Source organism: Equus caballus, chromosome 19 (assembly GCF_041296265.1).
Source record: "Equus caballus isolate H_3958 breed thoroughbred chromosome 19, TB-T2T, whole genome shotgun sequence".
In the NCBI taxonomy this organism is placed as follows: domain Eukaryota; kingdom Metazoa; phylum Chordata; class Mammalia; order Perissodactyla; family Equidae; genus Equus; species Equus caballus.
The window spans coordinates 46433177-46454525 of record NC_091702.1 but is presented as its reverse complement, the minus strand read 5'-3'; the positions used below and the strand labels follow the sequence as shown (position 1 = coordinate 46454525).

The following is a 21349-nucleotide window of genomic DNA, read 5'->3' as shown; positions in this document are numbered from 1 at the left end:
CCCTGGTACAGACACTAGGCTGTCCAAGCCTGGGGCCCTGTCCAGCCCCAGATAGCACAGGAGGGTTGGTGGGTGACGGGGGAAGGCTGGCGAGTCAGCCAGGCAGGGCCTCGAGGGGGCAGCCGAGGGCACAGACTTCAAATGCAAACAGCCTGGGCTGAAACCCCAGCTCTGCCACTTACTAGCAGTGACCTTAAGCAAGACACTTGTCTGTGGGCCTCAGTTTCCCTGTCTGTAACATGGTAATAGAGGAGGAAACGTATGCCAGGTGCCTAGGACAGCGTCTGGAACACGGTCAGCTCCTGACATGACCATTCACATCTGGATGGGGAAAGGGGCCGTCACGTCTCCTTATCCCTCCCGCTCCAGGGACCCGAGGGCCCCCACCCGCCCACACCTCATCAAAGTCGGCGATGATCTCGTTGAGCAGCCGCAGGCACTCGACGCCCTCGTTGTTGGCCTCCAGCTCCACGTAGAACTCGGAGAAGTTGGCGATGGAGGCGAACATGACGGCCACGCACTCGCACGACTGATAGTACAGCTCATCGTTGCGCCGCTCGCGGGCCAGGAAGTGGGCGGCCACGTCCTTGGGCAGGATGTTGTGCAGCAGCCGGCGGTTGTAGGCCTGCAGCTCTTCCATCTCCTCCTTCTCCTCTGTGGCCTGAGACAGAGGACCCGGTCAGAGGAGGGGCAAGCGACGCGCCACTTAGAAAAAGACAGTGCGATCCGTGCAAATGCCAATGTGGGCCCAGCTTTCTCCCCTCCTCTCTGCTGCCTCTACTTGCAGCTTTTCTATAAAGAGCATCTATTACTTTGACCATCAGAAAAGAGAGATCTGTAAGACTCCGACCGCCCCCCGCCTGCCTCTTGGAAAGTGACACACGTGAGGTGTTGATCCTAGGGGAGGGAACCCGAGTGGAAACAGGTCCCAGAGCAAAAGCCAAAAGGATGCTGTCTGCTCAAGACTAGACCGAGGCCGCAGGCGAAAGGGATGGTCCAAAACCACCCCTCAGATGGCCCGCCTGCTACCCAAGTACTCCTCAACCTCCCATCTTCCTCTTATTATCAGGAAATACAATCAGAAAAGCAGTGTGATAAAGATCACATAAACAGACAGACCCCAGGGGAAACAGCTCAGAGCCCTGCCCTGTCTCCCTGGTTCCTAGGAGAGCAGACTCGCCCCAGGGCCAGATGCAGCCAGGTGGGGCCAGGAGGTGCAGGTGGCCCGAGGCGCCACCCAAGACATCACCGCTGACTTTGGCTCTCCCCTACTTTAGGTCCTGGCTCTGGGCAGTTGGGGTTTGTGGTCACTCACCCTTCAGGTTAAAGGGACAGTGGAGAGCGCTCAGGTCAAGGCCAATAGCGGCCCATGGGCTGAAGTGCAGAGGTGGTCACGCACCAAGGTGGGCAAGGAGCCATGTGACCAGGGCGTTCATGGGACACGGTGTTGGGCGGGAGGCTACAGGTGGAGTCTGCTGGCTTCCTCCCCTTCCATGACAAACACAATGGCCCCTTTAACTGGGAGTGACCGTCTTGGTAAGGCAGTAGGCAAGGTATCACTAGCAGGGACGTTTAAAAGATCTAGCCGGCCGGCTTGGGCCTTCCCTAACTCAGCGTAGAGGCCTTTCGATTCGGCTGCAAGTAGAACCTCTCAAAGGGCCAGGCAGGACTCCTTCTCAGGGCCCTGGCTCTCCTGGTGGGGGGGTGGCTCTCATGGGGAAGGAGCTGTCACACCCACTCAAGCCTGTAGGACCTGGGTCCAGCAGGGAAGGCAGAAAGCTCTGGGACCCTTAGGCTCAGAGGCCGAGTCTTGCCCCTGAGGTGAGAGGACCCACAGCCTGTCCCTCTTGGAACCACTGGAGACGTGGCCACAAGGATGGGGGTCATGCCTGAGGAAGCTCCTGTCAGGTGCCTAGAGGGTCCAGAGGGCATCGGCTACCTTCACCCTGGCTTTCCAGCTCAGGTGACCTTTGCTCCTGTGAGGTGGGACACTTTGACCACTCCCCTCCCCATAAATAAGGGCCACTTGCTCCCGGCTCTGGAACCAATGTGCCAGAGGGAGAAGTCTGGTGGGAATCCCTGTACTTCTCGCAGGCTGTCCGGTGGAGCTCTCCAGCTGGTCCATCTGCCTCTAAAAGTGCACCAGATTGCCCACAGTCCTGCTCCTACTGCCTGCTGAGACCACCTTCCTGGAGACGCAAGAGCACTCCAGCTCCTTCCATCAGCCTTGCAGGTGGCAGAAATGTGGCACATGCCCTTCCCAGAGAGCATCTGCCCAAAGTATCAGGCAGAATGGCGGTGGAGGTTGGAGGCAGGGACGCTGGGAGCACAGCTACTGCTGGGAACAGAGGCCAAGCCCCAGGGCCCTGGCCAGGTGCTGTGGCCACATCTGGGAACTCTGCCCCAAGACACGTTGGGCAGCTGCCAACACAGCCGGCTGCTTCTAGGGTTGGGCCCTGTCCAGGCAGGAAATCTCAGGGGTCCACAGCCTCTCTTTGGTCCTAGTAAGGTCAACACTGTGGGAGGGAGACAAGAGTGGGCTCTCCCGAGGACTGAGACCCAGTGGTTCGGCCAGGAGGGGGCCTGGCGGGTAAGGAAGGGTGTGTTCCTCGAGCAGGTGCGTCAGGGAAGTTAAGGACCCCAGGCTTCGCCACCTCCCTGTCAGCACCACACCCATCCACCACGACCATAGATCCAACAGCAAAATGGGCTGCTGGGCAAGACTGGAGGTGGGGCAACAGACCATCACGCCCCCATCCCAAGGACCTGCGTTCAGGCTTTTGTTCATTGGTATTTCTTTGATGTTGTCCACCTCCCAAAAGCCCTAGGGCAGGGTTGGAGATGGAGGGACGTGGAAGCATCATGAGCCTGTTGGAGACTTTGGTGGAGAGAGGGCGACAGACCTGGCAGGCAGGGACATGCTCAGCCACACACTCACACACACATGTGCACAGGCCTTCTTAACTGTTTTCAACACCGGGGAGGGGAGTCAGCTACTTCCCTTTCAATCTTCCCTTGCATCCCCGAGGAAGCAATCAGAGGAACGGGGGCCACATGGTGGCATGCCCAGCGTGCCAGCAAGCAGGGTGGTGAAGAGGGGAGAGGGCATGGTGGGCACAGAGGGGGGCTGGAGTGAGGGGCAGGCTGGTTCCATTGAGCAAATGAGTAAACATATGACAGATAATGGGAGCTGGGTTTCTCGCTGCCAGAGATGATATCTGTAAGCATGAAAGTGGGAAGGCTAGAAAGAAGCTTGAGGTGTTGCACTGGAAACGGAGGTACTGGTATGAACTCACGGTTTTAAGTGTCAACAAAGAGATACTAAAGTAGTATTGATACATACGCATGTGTGTACACACGTATGTTCATATAAACTTACAGATATTTCCTAGCCGTGTCCACGGAGAGGACCTACAACAGGGAGCACACCAAGGGCTCTGATCTCAGTTTCTACATGCCACCCTCCCCTAGCAAGAGTTGGCTCTCCGAAGAAGTCACTGATCCCTGGGCTGGAGCAGGAAAAGGACCTGGTGTGCCCCAGATATCTTCTTGTGCCAGAAAGTAAGAAAATGCTCAAAAAATGATGGAGATGTGTGTCAAAGAACACAGAAGCCAACCTAAGAAACATTGACCAAACTCAGGACAATTTGAGATTTAACATAAGTAATGAGAGGAGCAGATTAAAATCCACTGAATTTGATAGAAAACTGTGAGTTCATGTTGATATGGATAAATGAATGACTAAGTAAATAAGCTGGGGGAAGGAGTGCTCTTCCTTATAGCAGGATGCCAATTAACAAATGCAGGAGCGATGGACACAGGCCGCCACCACCCAGCAGGCAGGAGTCAGTAATGGATGCCGAGACTGGTGGATGGAGGTGTGCTGAGGATGAGAATATTGGTGAAATCTCGGAATATCTTTCCACAAAATGGTAACTGAACACAAGAGGAAGATGGGGAGCTGACAGTGGGGAAACCTGGCAGATGCCTACTTGAGCGGATGATCGAGGGTAAGATCACCAGGGGCGGGACACAGGGGTGATGCACCGAGAGGTACACAGTGTCATTTCCACGCTTTCCTCAAGAAAGCAGGGCATGAGTCTGGACCCAGGCCGAGGGTCATGGAATAGGGACCTCTTTAAGACTGGCAAGGACTGCGAGACAAGGAAGGACCGAGAAGACACGCCAGCACAATGCAGAGTCCGCCCGGGCAGGGTCCTGCAGCAGAGCGGGGACAGGTGGCAAACTTTGAACAGCTCTGTGGGTGGGACAGCGGTGCTGCCCAGTGACTTCCTGACTGGGAGGCCGCCTGGCGGTAATGCAGGGAGTGTCCTTGCCTTTGGAGGGGAGAGAGTGGAGAATTTAGGGGTGAGGGGGCATCCTATCAGAAGGGAGGGAGGGTGGGGGGGTGATGGAGCAAATGCAAGACAAGGGCTGGGGAACCTGGCGACGGGTGGTTGAAGAATCTGCTGGAGTTCTTCACACTGTTCTTGGAACTCTCCCATAGGTTTAAAATTATATTTTAAAACTTTCCCCAAAAAAGAAGATAAAAATGGAGGGCGGGGCTTGGGGTGTGGGGAAGGGGGAAGTCAGGAGGGAAAGATGAAGTGGAGATAAGCTGTTTCTGTGACCACATGTGGAGAGGAATGCGCTAATAATACAAGCGTCTCCCGGGGTTAAGACCCCACGGGGAGTACCAGAGAATGGCCAGGTCCCCACGCGTCCCCAAACCCTCGGCACAGCCGGGGGGCTGGTTTACAGCCCGGGATGCTGGAGGGAATGGGAATGACGAGGCACCTGTGCGGGGCTCAGACCGAGGGGACCGACCGGAGGAGGTCTTGTCCCTGTCCCCGTCACACCCCTTCCTGCAGCAGAGGAGAGACCCCACGGCTCTGGCTGTTTCGGGCCTGGGAGGTTCAGAGCCGGCTGAGAGCTGGGGCTTCAGCGTGCCGGTTCTTCTTCAGAACTCGCCTGGGGTTCGTCCAGGGCTTCACCTTCAAACTTGAGAGGCAGCAGGGGGCTGGGGGCTGACAGCAGGCTGCTGTCGCCTGGGCACAGGGGGAACAGGGCGTGGGGACAGTGGGCAAGCTTCAGGCCGCTCTGCTCAGCCCTGCCAGGCAGCTCAGTCTGACCCTGTGCACTAAGGAGCTGGACAAAGACACAGCGGGGTGAAGGGCGGCAGGTCACACAGAGAGGCAGAGGGGCAGGCCCCCTTTGCTGGCTTCCACCCCTTTCTCGAGGCCTTTGCTACACAACTGAGTCGCACAACAGCAACCATCTTGGGAGGGGCTCCTGGGGGATTTGGGGTGTATGCAAGCAGAGAAGCAGAGGGACATTGGCCCCAGGTCCCACAGAGTCTGGTCAGCCCTAGGAGAGAGCTGGGGCCCTCTGGAAGGTTCCCCAAAGGAGAGGGTGAGACAGAGCTGGGAGGAGGCTGGATCTCCGCAAGCTCCCTCCCATCCCAGAGCCTGTGTGGGGTATTCTGCATGGAAAGCATGTTTCCCCAACCTCAGGCATCCCCATGGGGACCTCAGTGGGAGCCCGAGCCAGACCTCATGCCCCAACACCCTACAGCAGGGGCAACGAGAGGGCCCCATCCTCACTCAGCATCCACCGAAAATCCAGGGCCTCCTGCCCCAGCCTCAAGACTTCAGTCTCAATGTTAAGAAGCAGTTCAGGATGGAGAGGTCTAAGCAGGCGCAGATGAGCTGGAGAAGCGGTACGCACAGAGGGCCCAGGCTGGTGCAAGCAGAGAGGTCGGGCTAAGCTACGCCCAGCAAGAAGCTGGGCTGGAATGACACGTCTGCCACCACCCACACGGGAGACCGGGCCTTCTCAGCTGAGTACCCTTGAGTGCCCTCCCCTGGACATTTTCAGGTGGTTCAGCAGGTGACAAAGGGCCAAGGGGCTGCTGCTAGCACCTGGAGCACCCTGTGCCTGGCCTGGCAGCATCCTCTCTCCAGATGGACACAATCAGGGCACAGGGCACAAAGCCTGGAGGGCAGAGTGCTGGCTGGGCTTCAGGTCAGAGCTGTGGACCCCCAGCACCCCATCGCCTCTGCCCCTGCCTGGGCCACCTCTCCCCAGGGCCAGGGCACAGCCACCTGGCTGGGCTTCCCATCAACAGTCCCTGGAGGAGCTGTCACGCCCACTTCTGGTCACACCCAGCCCTGCTCGAGAAGCCTCTCGTGCCGCTCCTGCACCAGGCCCACGACACGGGGCCTGTGCCTGACTCCTCTCCTCCACTCCTGCCACTCCGTCATCCCCCATCCTTCTGACTCTCTGCTGCCCCCACCACAAACTGGGTCTGTCCCTGCCTCCAGTCTGTCCCTGCCTCTGGAAGCACACACTTATTTGCGACTTAGCATATCTCCTGGGCCCATCGAAGTCCCAGCGCTGTCCAGGGTGGTTTTGTCTGGAATAAGCTCCGGGGTTTCTCCTCTTTGCGCCACAGCGCAGGGAGCAGATCCTGGGACGTGGGGCACCCGTCAGCTGGGACGGGGCCCAAGCAAGACACTTTGTCAGCGCAGGACTAGCCCAGCCCAGCCCAGGCGATGAGCTCACTCACTCACAAAACGTGAGGCCCAGGCGCCTCCCCCACCCCAGTTGCAGCCCCAGGGCCACCCACCTGCAGTTTCCAGAGGAAGTCAAGGCGGGCGGTGGACTCCACCTGCTGGGCGTGCAGGTACAGGGCCAGCACGAAGACTGAGATGATGATGGGCGTCACCACCTTCAGCGCCACCTTGGTGGCATGCTCAGGGCTGCAGGCGGGAGGGAGATGCCTGGCACCTCAGGGCAGGCTCCCAGGCCCCCTCAGGGCTTTTCTCTTCCTCCCACTACAGCTCCTCCTCCTCCTCACTCTCCTGCTCAAACTTTGCCTAAAGTGTGCCTCCTCCAGGAAGCGTTCCTGGCTGGCAGCTCCATCTCGGCCCCTATCTGCAGCTCAGCAGCCATTCCTCCTCTCCTGATGCCTTCTCTCCCCCGTCACAGAGCTTCCCTCTGTCACATCAAGGGATGAATGTGGCCCTTCTAAAAGGCAGTGTGGACATCCCAGGTTTTTCTCAGGGGGCTAGACGGGGCTATGGGTGCAGGAACAAGGGAGCCAGGCAGGCTATACTGACCGTTTCTGGGCAACCTTGGGTAAGTCTCTTAACCTCTCTGAACCTTAGTTTCCTTATTTGTAAAATGGGATAACAATACCCACACTGCAGGATTGTGGTTAAGAATTAAAGATACCACACACAAAATGCTTAGAACAGCACCTGACACAGCAGGAACTCCGAAACAGGTAGTTATTATTGTCTAATTATATTTCTGCTAACATTATTATGAATACTCAATGAAAGCAGGTATTCCAAACTCCGCTCCCTGTCCCAGCAAAGAGCCCAAACCATGAACAACGCACAGACTCCCTGCCCAGCAGCTGCCCTGACGCAGGGCCTAACCTCCAGAGGGAGAGAGGGCACCGGTTCCTGTGCCCCTGTGCCTGGGGGTCCCTGTGCCTGGGGTCTCCCACACCCTCCAGGGGAAAAACTTGAGGCCAAATACTTTAAGATGAGGCCTGTGGAACGACCTGTGGGTCTAAGAGCCTGGCCACCTAGTCTACAGAACATCTTGGGGGGTCTGCGGATCATAAAAGAAGAGGAAGGCATCTACCCAAGGCAGCCGCCTCGGTACCTGGGGAGGGGACGGCCTCCTGGCCCCCTCTAGCTTCCTCCCTCACCGCCCACCTCGCCACCTGGCCCCCCTCCCACCTGGGCACCACCCTTCTCTGCTGGGCCCTGGGCTGCTCCGTGACAGGGGCAGGGAGGGGCCGGATCAGAGAAAGCGCATGAACTCACCACTGGGAGGTCCCGTTGTTGTTGAACTCGCTGTGGACAACAGACGGGAGGGCATTCAGGGTCGCTCTACTGCTCCGCGGCCACCATGCTGGCTCCGCCCCCACATGCTCCTCCCTCCACATGCTCCGCCCCTCCACTCTGCTCCACCTTCCACATGCCCCACCCCTCCACATGCTCCTCCCTCCACATGCTCCGCCCCTCCACTCTGCTCCACCTTCCACATGCTCCACCTCTCCACATGCTCCGCCCTCCACATGCTCCGCCCCCCCACCCTGCTCTGCCCCAACGCCCACTCTGCCCTAAAGGCCCTGCTCTCTGCTGCCCCCCATGCCCAAGGCTGCTGCCCCCACTGTCCGTTCGCACCCCTCTGGATCCAAGGACACTGTGAGGATGGGAAGCTTGCAGGAAGCCCAGCCCAACTAGCATCTGGTCACCATGACCATGAATCCCTGGCCCTTCCCCGGGACCATGGGAAGTAAGGACGGGTCCCCCCACATCCAACTGAGGGAAGCCTGCCCTCCTCCACTTCCAGCCCTTGGCTGCCACCAGAGGAGGAGAAACACCACCCTGGCAATGTCCGTGGGGTACCCACTAGCCTAATGTGCCCCCAGCCTCACAACGTGGCTAGTGCGAGCTAAAATGCCCAGTAAGCATAAAACAGATACTAGGTTTTAAAGAATTCGTGTGGGACAAAATGTAAAATATTTCACTAACAATTTTATACCCATTACATATTAAAATAACACTGTAGATATACTGGTTAAATGAAACTATTATTTAAATTAATTGCATGTTTTGCCTTTTTAATATAGCTACCAGAAAATTCTAAATTACATAAGCAGCTTGCATTATTTACCTACTGGATGGTGCTGCCCTTGAGCTAAACCAGGGTCTCCAGACCCAGAAGTGACCTCCGTTCTCTGCCGCCCCTTCAGCAGGAGGAGGGGAGCCTGGTGTGTATTGGGGTGGACGGTGATGGGAAGAAAAGGGTACCACATATGGGCACTTTACATACAATTTACCACTATGGGTGTTATTATTCCCATGTTACTGGGGAAAAAATAATGAGGTTCAGGAAAAATAGCTAAATGTGTGTCTGAGGCTGAGATTCAAACTCATTTTGACCCAAAGCCAGAGCTCTTTCCCCCCACGGAACAAGCTCCCTTGGAAATCTGACATCTGTTGCTATATGACCAGGCTGACTGCCAGCCAGATAGCCTGGGGCACGACCCGCATGCCTGCCACCTCCTGGCTGAGGGACTCAACCACTCACCATCACAGCCAGGAGCCTTTGAGCAGTACACAAACTACCCAACCTTCCCTGGTGGTCATGTCTACTTTGTTGGGTTGTTGTGAGGATGAAAAGGGATAATGTATGTCCAAGTGCCTGGGACAGAGCCCATGAACAACAAAGGCTGTTCCTCTTTCCCATAGACCTTGCTATCCAGCTTGAACCTTGACCCCTCTGGGCCTGAGGAGCCACAGGCAGTTAGTTAGATGAAAATAGCTCATCAGAGGCTGCCCTGAACCAGTGAGGAAAACTTCACTGGCGCCTGAGGTCAGGAATGGGTAGGAAACCAGAGGCAGAAGGACAGTGGGACCTAGTCACTCTGGGGCCATCCCCAAACACTGAGAAAGGGAGGGAGGGAAAGAAACAGGACACTGTGGTGCTCTGCCCAGGTGGTCAGAGCTGGTGAGCAACAGCACACATCCCTTGCCAGCCCCCTGCAGCCCAGGACCCCGCCTCCTGCTCTTCCCGCCTCTCTGCAATGCCCCAGACCCCATGCGGGGCATGAGGGGGTGCCACCTACATGGCGTTGGCGGTGACCAGCAGGTCGGCATTGTCAAAGAGTGTGACACCGGGCACCTCGACGATGAGCACGTAGATGAGCTCGATGGCCAGCATGAGCACCAGCTTCCCGATGCAGCTGATCTGCAGGAACACGGAGCAGGCCAGCAGGCTGAGCAGCACGCTGTAGGTGAAGTACTGCGGAAAGGAAAGAAGGGGGACAGCCGCCTCAGCACTCGGCCCTGCCTGCCCTGGGGCCCAGGCCCACCCCCAGCTCCACCCCCAGCCTCCCACCAGCCGGAGGTAAAGCCTGGTCTGGGATGTTTGTTGAGATGCCATGTGAAGGGCCCTGGTTAGGAACCAGGAGATGGGGCGGGGGGGGGGGTGTCTGGCCTGAGTTTGGCCAGTATGGCGGTAGAGCCCAATGGTTAGAGCAGGGCTCCAGGCTCAGGCCGACTTGAGTTTCATTGTTGATTGATTATGGATATGGGCCATTTACTCAACCTCTCTAAGCCTCAGTTTCCCCATCTGCAAACCCTTCCATCTCATGGGCTCACTGTGACGACTACATGAGATGAAGCCACTTGGCACAGTGCCCTCAATAACTGTGGGCAGCTCAAGCTCCAGCCCCTGACCCGCCACTTTCACCCTAAAGTCCTGAAAACTGAAAGCATTTACATAACAGATGCGGTGGCATCAGTTATGACCTGAACCGACCTTATTTGGTGGCAACAGAACCAAGTGATATAACATTAATGACATCTTTATCCTGCCCCCTGTGACTATTCATACGTTTTGCTGCAGAAATGTTACTGTGCTTCATTATCCAGGTGCTGCCCCGACTCCACTCGGGGTGGGAGGCAACCTTATCAAACCTGAAAAATTCCAAAGTCCAAAATACATCTGACCTGGAAGTTTCCAGATGTGGGATTGAGGCCCCATATGACTTACTCTGGGGAAGTCCCTTCCGGTTTCTGAGCCTCAGTTTCTTTCTCAGAAGCCTGCAGGGCTGAGCCAGGTGGCCTCACCAGCCCCGTTCTGTTTCATGTACGCTGACGCTAATCCTAGACACGTCAGCATCTATTACGGTGTTCCTTCTTTTAAATTTAGCATCATTATCTCTGAGTTGGCCATCAGGCTCTTAACTATTCTCTGCCTCTGTCCTGGGCTGGGGGCCAAATGGCACTGGTTGGCAGTGGGGGCAGCCCCCAGGTGGGACCTTCTGCCTCCCCAGGCCCTCAGGAACCCACAGAGGGACTGCAGAGGACCCCGTGATCGGAAAGGGGAGGGAGCAGCCTCAAGTCACCCTCAGGAACAGGGGCAGAGGAAGGAGTGGGGGGGCACACCCACATAATACAGCCCCAAAGATAATAATATCGTCCTTGGGGGATGGGGAGGGGGCCCCACGAGCCAGCCTGCATTCCCACGTAGACCCTGAGCCCAGACAACTGGGGCCAAGGCCTAATGCTGGGGTCCCCCAAGAGCCTTGGGGCCGGTGAGGACCTGGGGAATCAGAACGACACCGTGGGGTGGGGTCAGCCCGAGAGCTCTGAGGCCAGCAGGGCCTGAAACTGGCCAGGCTTGTGAGGGACCCTAAAGGCTGGGACCAACCACCTCCCACAAATGAGGAGCTAGAACAGGCTCCGCTGCTGCTCTCTTCCCCGACCCTCGCCTCCGGAGGAGCGACCGCCAAGACCACAGCCAGCCTCTGCTCCTCAGCAGGCAGCCCTGGGCAGAGCCCCTGCGGGCCCAGCTGGTGTGAGAGGGAACAGAGGGGAGCGCTGGGCTGCACAGAGGGGAGGGGACAGGATGCTGGGCCTGCAGGGGTGCGGGGGGTGGGGGGGGGATGTGCTGGTCTAGGTGAGCATGGGCGGCCCGACTCCTCACTGAGTTCCCTCCCCATGTGTACAGGGGACACGGATCAGTCCCCTTCCAGGGAGGGGGGAGGCCAGCACTGGGACAGCCCAGGGGCCCTCACTGCCCTTCTGGAGCCTTGTTGCAAGTCATGGGCGCTTTGGGAATCGGATGAAGGCATGGATCCTCTCCCCAGCAAAGAGCTAAAAGGCCATCATCTTACGGGGTTCCTGTGACCCTGGCAGGGAGCTAGGGTGTGGGGCCCACCCAGTGCCTGGAGCAACACCCTGGGCTGGGGGCCTGGCCCTGTGGCTCACTGCTCCCTGAGGAGACCAGCAAGGTAGATGAAGCACCTCGCATACTACAGGCGCTTAATACGTGCTGCTGTCTAAGGGTTCTCGGTGCTATTTTTTAAACCCAATCACCTGTAGGTACACAATTCTTTTGGGGGTGATGAAAATGTTCTAAATTTAGATTATGATGATGGCTGCACACATGTGTGCGTATACTAACACACGTGTGTGCATAGACTAAAAGCCACTGAGATGCACAGTTCGAGTGGGTGAAGCCGATGGTGCACTGGTTTAGGATCGGCTTCCCTTTGCTCCGCTCTGCTCTCTGACCCACAGCAGGGGCCTCAGGCAAGTCCTCCTGTGGCAGCAGCAGCTCTGCTCCGAAGCTGTGGGTCCAGAAACAGCTCTGCTCTCAGGTTAAGAGCTCCAACTCTGGAGCCAGATGACCTGGCTGGGAGCTCTGGCTCTGCTGCTTACTTGCTCTGTGACCTTGGGCAAGTTACTTAACCTCTCTGTGCCTCAGTATCATCTCTATAAAGGGGATAATAACAGTATCTATGTCATAGGGTTGTTGTGAGGACAAATGAGTAAACGTATGTAAGCACTTAGCACAGCGCCTGGCACATGGTAGGACTACATAAACAATAGCTATGCTATTATTACTGTTACTGTTATATTGAGGAGGTTGGCCTTGGTCACTGGTGGAGAGAGATTGGGGGAAGGAGGTCTCTGGATGGCAGTGAGCTCGAGGGCGGCCAACCGTCTCTCAGGGCAGCCAAGGGCAGGGGCGGGAGAGGGTCTCCATGTGCCCCCAGCCCCTCCCCGCCCAGTACCTCGGGGAAGTTGCAGTTGGGCCAGGGGCTGCCGCAGAAGCCCTGTTCATCGCCCAGGCTGTAGTTGACGGCGGACTCCACCACGTGGCACGCGTTGACCTGGCTGGCACTGATGTTGTGCTCCTCCGCCAGGCAGCTGAACAGGTCCCTGGAGTTGCACATGAACTGGGGGGGCCGGGGCGGGTCAGCCCGGGGGCCAGGGCAGGGCAGCCCATCCCACAGGGCAGCGGGCGCCCGCCCACCCTCTGTCTCGAGTGCAGCCTGACACGGACCGGGGACAGGAGAGGAGCCTGGGCGAGGCTGAGGGCTGAGCGAGGTTTGCCCAGCTGCCCAGGGTGGGGCTCGGAAACCTTCCGGGGGCACTTCTGAGGCTTTCTGGCTCACCAGCTTTGAGAGGGAGGAACTAAAAGCCTGTGTCAGAGGCTTTAGGAGTCAAATCTGACCCCAGACCCGAGGTGAGACAGGAGTAAGAATTTCTGAGGAGGGAGAACTCGAGAGTCTGGGGGGACCTCCCCTCCCAGCCTACACTTGTGGGGTACAGGGCTCCAGCAGGTGTGACCCAACGGGGCAGGGGAGGTCCTGGGAAGGTGGGGCCGCGCACCATGTTGACAAAAGCCGACAGGAACACCAGGATGATGCTGAACACCCCGAGCAGGGTGCTGTTCATCTTGGACCGCACGATTTTCCTGGACAGGGTCTGCAGGGGCACCGGGAAGAGCTGTCCCGAAGAGGGAGGGAGAGAGAGACAACAGAATTCAGTGGAGACTCTCCAAACAGCCCCGGAACCAGCCCTTCCCTCCACCTTCGCCTCTCTCCAGCACAACCCCAGGGGCCTTCCCGCACGCCCTCCCGGTGGGCAAGCTTCCAGCCTTGCTCCACTGCACCATTACTTCCAGGCCAACAGCAGCACAGACTCAGCAGCCGGCCAGGAGTGGGTCTCCCTGGGGAGCTCACAGCTGAGAGAGGCAGGACAAAAGGAAAGATGCTCTTTTGACCCCAACATGGAAGCAGAGGAAAAAGCACATGCACCCGTTTTGTGAATTTTAGGCGTTACAATCAGGGAGGGGCGGTAGATGGCAGTTGAGGAGGCGTGGAGGGGCCCAGAACTTTCCCAGGGAGGGTCGGAAGGCTTCCTGGGAGAAGAAGTAGGGAGCAGTGGGTCTGCAGATTCAGAGAGGCCCTGGTGTCAGGAGGAAGGGGATGGCTTGTGAGAAGGGGGCGGAGAAGCATGCGGGCAGGAGGGTGGGCCGTGGACAAGTAGAATTAAGTGAGCCTTTTTTCAGCAGGACGCTCCAGGTCTGCCTTCCCCTCACCTAACCCTCCCTAGATTTCCTTCAACTAGACAAACCGTATGTTCACCCAAAGACCCACTGCAGTTTGGCAATTAAATGATTGGGCTCCACCAAGTCTGACGCAGCTGGCCTGGCCCACCATGTCCTCCTCATCTCCCAAGTGACCCAGGCTACGAAAGAAGGTGGCAGACCCAGAGGAGCACAGCAGTAGATGTGGGCTTCCCCTGCCCCACCCACCTCAGTGCCTCCTGGTGAGGCTCATCTGCTGCAAACATGCCAGGTGTCCCACGGAAGCCTCCAAGGCCAGAGGAGGATGGAGGAAAAAAGCACTGGACTAGGAGCTTGGAGGACTGAGTTCTAGGTGTGGCTTTTCCTGTGTGACCCTGAGCAAGTCATATCCCCTCTCTGAAGGCTTCCTATCTGTAGGACTAGTGGGGCCCTGCACATTCTGGCCGGGTGTGCGAGACTACGAGGCTTATCCATCCTCTGATACTAAGAGCTTCTGTACTAGTCACACAAACAACTAAGTAGGCAATGAGACACAACGTGACCACCATTGACCGCTCAATCCCAGTGTGGAGGGGACTGGCTCATATGCTACAATGTTTTCTGCTAGCAAGTGCAGGGCCCTTGGTCAGTGTTCTTCAGCTGTGACCCAAACACACTACAGGCAGGACGTCCACATGGGCCCGTCACATCATCCCCATGGGACTTTAGGGAACCAACACAAATATGCCGATGCTCGTGCTGTTTGCTGTGCCGTAAGTAGTAACGTCTTTTGTCTCTGACCCAGGAGTCTTATGTCTCCTGCCAGCATCCAAGAAAGAGCAATAGGCTAACTTATTAGTTTATAAGTAATAAGGCCAAATCTCAGACCCTTCACAGTTCTTGACACCAAGTAAGTGCCCTGCTCACACCTTGTTCTTGGGCTTTGGGCTGGGTGTGCATGTAGGGAAGCAATATATCTTTTCCACCCCAGATCCTCCTCCACCCTTCCAGTAAGGCCACTCCTATTCAGCAGAGGGAAGGAGAGACCACAGGAAAGATGCAGCCGTGTCAGAAGCCCGGCAGGCATCAGGCTATAGGCTGAGCAGTGAAGACCCTGGACTCCCTGTTTCCAGCAGAGGTGCCCCCCAGGTGTGTTCATATATCATCAAGTCTGTGGCATTATCCTGAAAAACCACTTCCTTTTGGGGTAATGAAGGAGACACTCTGACTCAACCCATTTACACGGTAGAAGGAAAGATGTGTGTGATCTTGAGAGCATAAACTTGGATTAAAATCCTGCTTAACAGACACAGACATCAACAGAATAGAGACTGAGTCCAGAGACAAACCCTTACATTTATGATCAATTGATTTGGACAAGGTTGCCAAGACAAATCAAATTAGTCTTTTCAACAAATGTCGCTGAGACAACTGGATACCCGCATGCAAAAGAATGAAGTTGGATCCCTACCTCACACCATATACAAAAATTAACTCAAAATGAATCAGAGACCTAAATGCAAGAGCTAAAACTATAAAACTCTTAGAAGAAAACATACAAGTAAATCTTTGTGACTTTGGGTTAGGCAATGGTTTCTTAGATATGACACCAAAAACAAAAGCAAAAAAGAAAAAATATAAAGTTGAATTCTAGCAAAATATTAAAATTTTGTGCTTCAAATAATACCATCAAGAAAGCAAAAAAGGTGTTGGTGAAGATGTGGGGAAACTGGAAACTTTGCGCACTCCTGATGGGCATGTAAAATGATACAGCTATTGTAAAAATGGTAGGACGTTCTTCAAAAAATTAAACATAGAATTACCATATGATATAGCAGTTCCACTTCTGGGTATATACTCAAAAGAACAGAAAGCAAGGGCTTGTACAGATATTTGTACACTCACGTTCACAGCAGCATTATTCACAATAGCCAAAAGGAAGAAACCCAAGTGTCCATCTATAGATGAATGGATAAACAAAATGTGGTACATACATACAATGGAATATTATTCTGCCTTAAAAAGGAAGGAAATTCTGACACACACTACAACATGGAAGAACCTTAACGACATTATGTTAAGTGAAAGAAGCCAGTCACAAAAGGACAAATACCATATGATTCCACTTATATGAGGTGCCTAGAGTAGTCAAATTCATAGAGACAGAAAGCAGAATGATGATTGCCAGGAGCAAGGTTGGTATGGGGAGTTATTGTTTAATGAGTGTAAAGTTTCAGTTCGGGAAGATAAAAAGTTGTGGAGATGGATGGTGGTCATTGCTGCGTGACAATGTGATGGTACCTAATGCCACTGAACTGAACACTTAAAAATGGTTAAAATGGAAAAATTTATATTACGTATATTTTACCACAATAAAAAAATGATTATAAAAAAAGAAAGTGAAAAGTCAACTCACAGAATGGAAGAAAATTGTTGCAGACCATATATCTAATAAGGGTCTTATAACAAGAATATACAAAGAACTCTTACAACTCAATAATAAGACAAATAACCCAATTTAAAAATGGGCAAATGATTTAAATGGACGTTTCTCCAAAGAATCTATATAAATGGTCAATAAGCACATGAAAAGATGTTTAACATCATTAGCCATCAGGGAAATGCAAATCAAAAACACAAAAAGCACTTCACACCCACTAGGATGGTTATAATTAAAAAGTCAGATAATAACAAGTGTTGGTGAGGACGGAGAGAAGATGGAACCCTCAAACACTGCTGGTAAGAATGTAAAGGTGAATTTTATGGCATGTGAATGATATCTCAATAAAGTGCTCATTAAAAAATCTTGCTCACGGGGCTGACCCAGTGGTGTAGTGGTTAAGTTCGTGCACTCCGCTTTGGTGCCCAGGGATTCGGGAGTTCGATCCCAGGCACAGACCTAGACACCACTCATCCAGCCATGCTGTGGTGGCATCCCACATACAAAGTGGAGGAAGATTGGCACAGATGTTAGCTCAGAGCCAATGCTCCTCCAGCAGAAAGAGGAAGATTAGCAACAGATGTTAGCTCAGGGCCGATCTTCCTCTCCAAAGAAATTTTAAAATAAAAAATCTTGCTCGGCCCCTCACTAGCTGTGTGATCCTGGGGAAGTCCCTGCTGGGCTCTGAGCCTCAGTTTCCTTCTTGGCAAACAGGGACTATCTACCTCCCAGGGTGGCTCTGAAGACTCCATGAAATGATGCATTTGAAGTGCTCTGTAAACTGTTATATTCAACAGACAATTTAGTTAATATTAGCAGTTTAAAGAGCTATGTTGCCGATAAGAATAAAAGTCCTTGTCTCCCATGAAAGGAATTTTTGGTTTCACAGCTGGAGAAAGTGTTTCGGCACCACCATGGCATCTTACTCTGAAATGGTAGACAGATGGTTTCTCATCTGCCTGCTTAAAGTGTTGCCATTCCACTCTCGTCCCACCAAGTTATTTAAATTGTCTCGGTTCCTATCACCCTGTCCATCAATTGAAGGGCTGCCTTCACTACCCGGCAAACGCCAGTGTATGACTGATTAGGCAAAAGTTATTAGCAGATGCTAAAACTCTATAGAAGGCGGTTGGGGATCACGATAGGCACACAGGCTTCCTGGTGAACCTGGGATCAGCAGCCCCACAGGGCCCAGAAGAACTGCAGGTCATTTAAAAACAAATTCAACCTGGAAAGTAACTGTCACACCTACTCACTGATTAACTCTTAATGCATTGCTTTGCTACAAGCCAGTTTCTCTTGTGGCTCTTGAAAAAGATCCACTCTTGACTTTAAAACCTCAGCAGGAACCCAGGAATGGCTGCTTTTTTGAACTCTCCAGAAGATTTGACATCCTGCCCTGGTAACGGTTCATAGAGCAGGTCATCTCCTGTAATCAAACAGTTCACCTGTATGTTGACCCTAAATCGCACCTTCAGGAACCCCAGTGTGGATGACGAAACTCTCCACCGGGGGCTGAGCCTCCTCACGGGGCTGCCCTGCAGATCCTGAGGGCATTTCTACGGCAGGATAATCGTGTCTGTGCAAACCAATTGCTCAATGCCTGCTGACAGGCAGAGCTCAGAAAAAGAATCGATTTTAAAAAAATAAGTTCCAAACCAGTACATTCCCAGTCTGATTAATTCAAATCAATTCAACAAGAAAAACGGGAGTGGGGTCATAATCAATAAACCACAACTGGGACGAGGGACAGTTCTGATCCTGGCCCCTCTGAAATCTCCAGGGAAATTGATGACCTCCCTGGTGCCCTGGTTCCCTGTCTGTGATGTGGGGCCAGAGTATTACTGAGATGAAAGAAGGTGACGAAATCTCACAGCAAAAAGTTTAAGAAAACAGCCTTTTGGACAAGGAGCTAATAAAATCAGCAATAGCTCCTACTTTGGAAAAACATTTTGAAAGATATGAAAACTTCAGCGGCCAAACAAGGCAGGCAGAAGCTGACTGGACTCCACATCACCGCTCCCATGCCCTGGCCTTTCAAGGTCAACTGGACATATTAACAAAGGCAGTGTCCTGGAGGGGAAGGATTGTGGGCTCTGAAGTCAAGAACCATCTGGATTTAAATCCCTGCTATACTGCTCTGGGACCTAAGGAAAGCTGCCTAACCTCTCTGAGCTTCATTTTCCTCATCTTTAATGTGGACATAATAAAAGTCATCTTAGAGGCTTGGGAAACACAGATCAAAGTGACAGAACTTGGATATGAACCTGAGACTGCCTGACTCGAAAGCCACGCGAGGGAATGAATGAAGAGTTCTCCATTCCCAACTGAACGTGTGTCTGGCAACGACACATCCCTTCCCTAATAGACAAAATGTTGAGCCTGGTCAGGCTGAGGGAAAAGTGAGCGTGGGGATCCTAAAGTCCTCATGGGATAGAAGACACCTAGGAGGTAAGAGGTACAGCAAGACCCTGCTATAGAAACTGTGGACAGGAGTCAGGGGGGCGTGGTAGAGAGGAGGGCCAGCAAGGTGAGACCTGGCGACATTCGGGCTGCGGGCGGAGAAGAGGAGGCTTTTTGGTGACAGCACAGAGCAGAAGGAGCCTGGGAGGAGCTCTGGGAGGAGTGCCCAGGAGCTCAGACAAGCGGGTCCCGGAGGTCAGTGGGATGCAAGCTGAGAGGGAGCCAGCAGCCTGGAGCATGAGGGAGATTTAAACACACACAGGCACAGAGCTATGCAGCTGAGTACTTCTTCTGGAGCTGTCGGTAGCCAACTCCCAAATCGCAGGCAAGGAGAGTCTGGCCTTCTGAGTGAGGATGTGCTGAAGAGCCACAGTAAAGACAGGGAGCCCAGATCAAGAGAGGGGAGAGAAGGGAGCTGCCTGCTTCTACCCACGCGGGTGCTGGTGGCAAAAGTGCATTAGGCCTGGGCTGCTTCACAGGACGATGCCGCGGAAGCCCCAGGGAGACTGAGGGAACGGTCAGAGCCAGCCAAAGAGGGCAGGGGCTCAGGAGATGTGAGTGAGCTGGCCGTCCCTGGAGGTGATCCAGCAGAGGCGGGCCCACCCCTCGCAGGGTTAGCATAAAGGGATTCCAGCCTCGGGTGGGTGTCTGGGCTGCCTCACTGCTCCGGCCCCTTCCAATCGGAGCTTCTCTGAGTCTACGGACCATGTGTGATGGCAAAGACGGATTCAGCATGGTTTTCTCTAAGAAAAGCAGCTCTGGGGCCCGGGTCAGCACGGATGCCAAGGGAATGGCGGAGTGATGTGCACAGATGTTCAGACTGGCCTTCTAAGACAGCACCACCAGAAGAAAGTGCTTGGGGCCATGCCCAGGGCAAGGCATCCCAGAGACAGCGGGGCTCTGAAGGGCGGCTGATGCCCTGAGGAGCGAGACCAGGACTGAGGGACACGAGGACGACCAAGGCACCGGACTAGCCTCCTGGAGGAATCCAGGCATGTGTGTGAACTGGACCAAGCGGCGTCAGGAAAAGCTCAAACAGGCCCACGGTGAGCCAATCAGAGCACTCGGAAAGTAGGAAGTTTTGGAAAACCTTCTGACAGAAAGGACCCAGGAAACCGCCCCTGACAGACAGCGAAGATAACTTAATTCAGCCTACGCTTTCTTCACGTTTCTCTCTTCAGAAAGGTTAAAATACGGACGACTTAAGAAAGTAAGTCCTAGTTGTTTTGGGGAAATGAAACAGTAAATGAAACAGAAGAAAAAACTGTGTCTGACAGAACCGCCTGACTTTGGGTCTGCCGAGCCCAGACCACGGGCAAGTCAGGGGCTGCCATGTCTCACCGGAGAGCCACTGGCAGTGACTTCCGAGAAACTGTGGGAATCAGATGAAAAAGGGCTTCTGGTAAAGGGCGAATGTTTTCAAAGGGAAAACAGAAGGACACTGAAAATTCCAGTCCAGTCTGCTTCATGCCAGTATCTGAAAAGGTGATAAAATCAACTTTCGCAAGTCCAGCCACAGGCGGAGCGCCGGGTGCTGGCGACAGGCCACGTCCCACATCAGGAGAAGGGAGGGCTGGCGCGTCCCGCTGCAGAGACGTCAAAGGGAGAATCACCTCCTTCACGTCTTAATGTGCAGGTAATTCACAACATAAAGAGACTAGAAGAATAAATGGAAGAGGAGTTTGTACTACAAAAAAATTTCTTAGGTTGGGGTCTACTTTCCAGAAAGTGGATAAATGCTGAGAAGATGGCTTGTCAGAGGTTGTGAGAGAAGGATGCAGCAGGGACCCCAAGGTGGGTAGCAGAGTGGATTGGACTCCCAGCCAAGATCAGCAGGGTCCAGACTGGAGAAGCCACGGACCACTGTTTTTTCTAAACGAATTCTTTCCGGAAGCTCTACATCTGTAAGATGCAAGAAGCAGACCCCCTGGGTGAAGGGCGTGTGTGTGGCAGGGTTGGCGGGATGTCCAGGGGGCAGGGATGTGGGCGTTCCATCCACCAGCCTCCCCCTGAGGAAACTAAGACCTCCTCAGAACAGTCAGAAAAATCACTGGGCCAGATAAAGGCATTGGGAGCAAGCTCCTTGAATGGGACATTGATTACAAAATAGGTAGGTTCAATACAGCACAAGGAGGCAGGAATCATTTTCATAAATAATCTTGAACAGAGGCAACAAGAATTCACTAGACCAAAGTACTAACTCAGAGTGGCAGTGCAGATGGGGAAGTGGGTCCGTCCCCTCCTCTTCTCCCCCCTTCCCTCTCCTCCTGCCCCTCCTCCTCTTCCTCTTCTTCCTCCTCCTCCCCCGCCTCCTCTCCCTGCTCTTCCCCTTCCCTCTCTGCCCCTCACCCTCCTCCTCCTCCCCCACCATCAGATACACGTGCAGATCAGGGAACACAAAACGAATGAAATCAGTACAGCTCAGGTTTACCAAAGCAGCTAATACAAAAGAGAGAAATCTAGGTTCTGGTTTAAAAATGACAGACAACATATAGCTTTGCTTCTTATCTGAATAGGCTAATTAAGTGTCTCGAACAAACAATGAATTTGCCTCAA

General features: G+C 54.0%; 1 protein-coding gene across 2 annotated transcripts in view; it reads right to left on the bottom strand.

Annotated features, from left to right (window-relative positions):
* The window catches only part of ADCY5 (adenylate cyclase 5), a 150737-nt gene that overhangs the window by 8285 nt on the left and 121103 nt on the right, over positions 1-21349 (bottom strand). For both annotated transcript variants that reach the window (XM_001917066.6, XM_070243700.1), the window contains exons 13-18: positions 13212-13328; positions 12611-12775; positions 9653-9828; positions 7842-7871; positions 6629-6761; positions 398-661 (exon numbers count right to left, since the gene is read on the bottom strand). In XM_001917066.6, coding sequence (XP_001917101.3) covers positions 398-661; positions 6629-6761; positions 7842-7871; positions 9653-9828; positions 12611-12775; positions 13212-13328 — 885 coding nt within the window. The remainder of the gene's footprint in view (positions 1-397; positions 662-6628; positions 6762-7841; positions 7872-9652; positions 9829-12610; positions 12776-13211; positions 13329-21349) is intronic.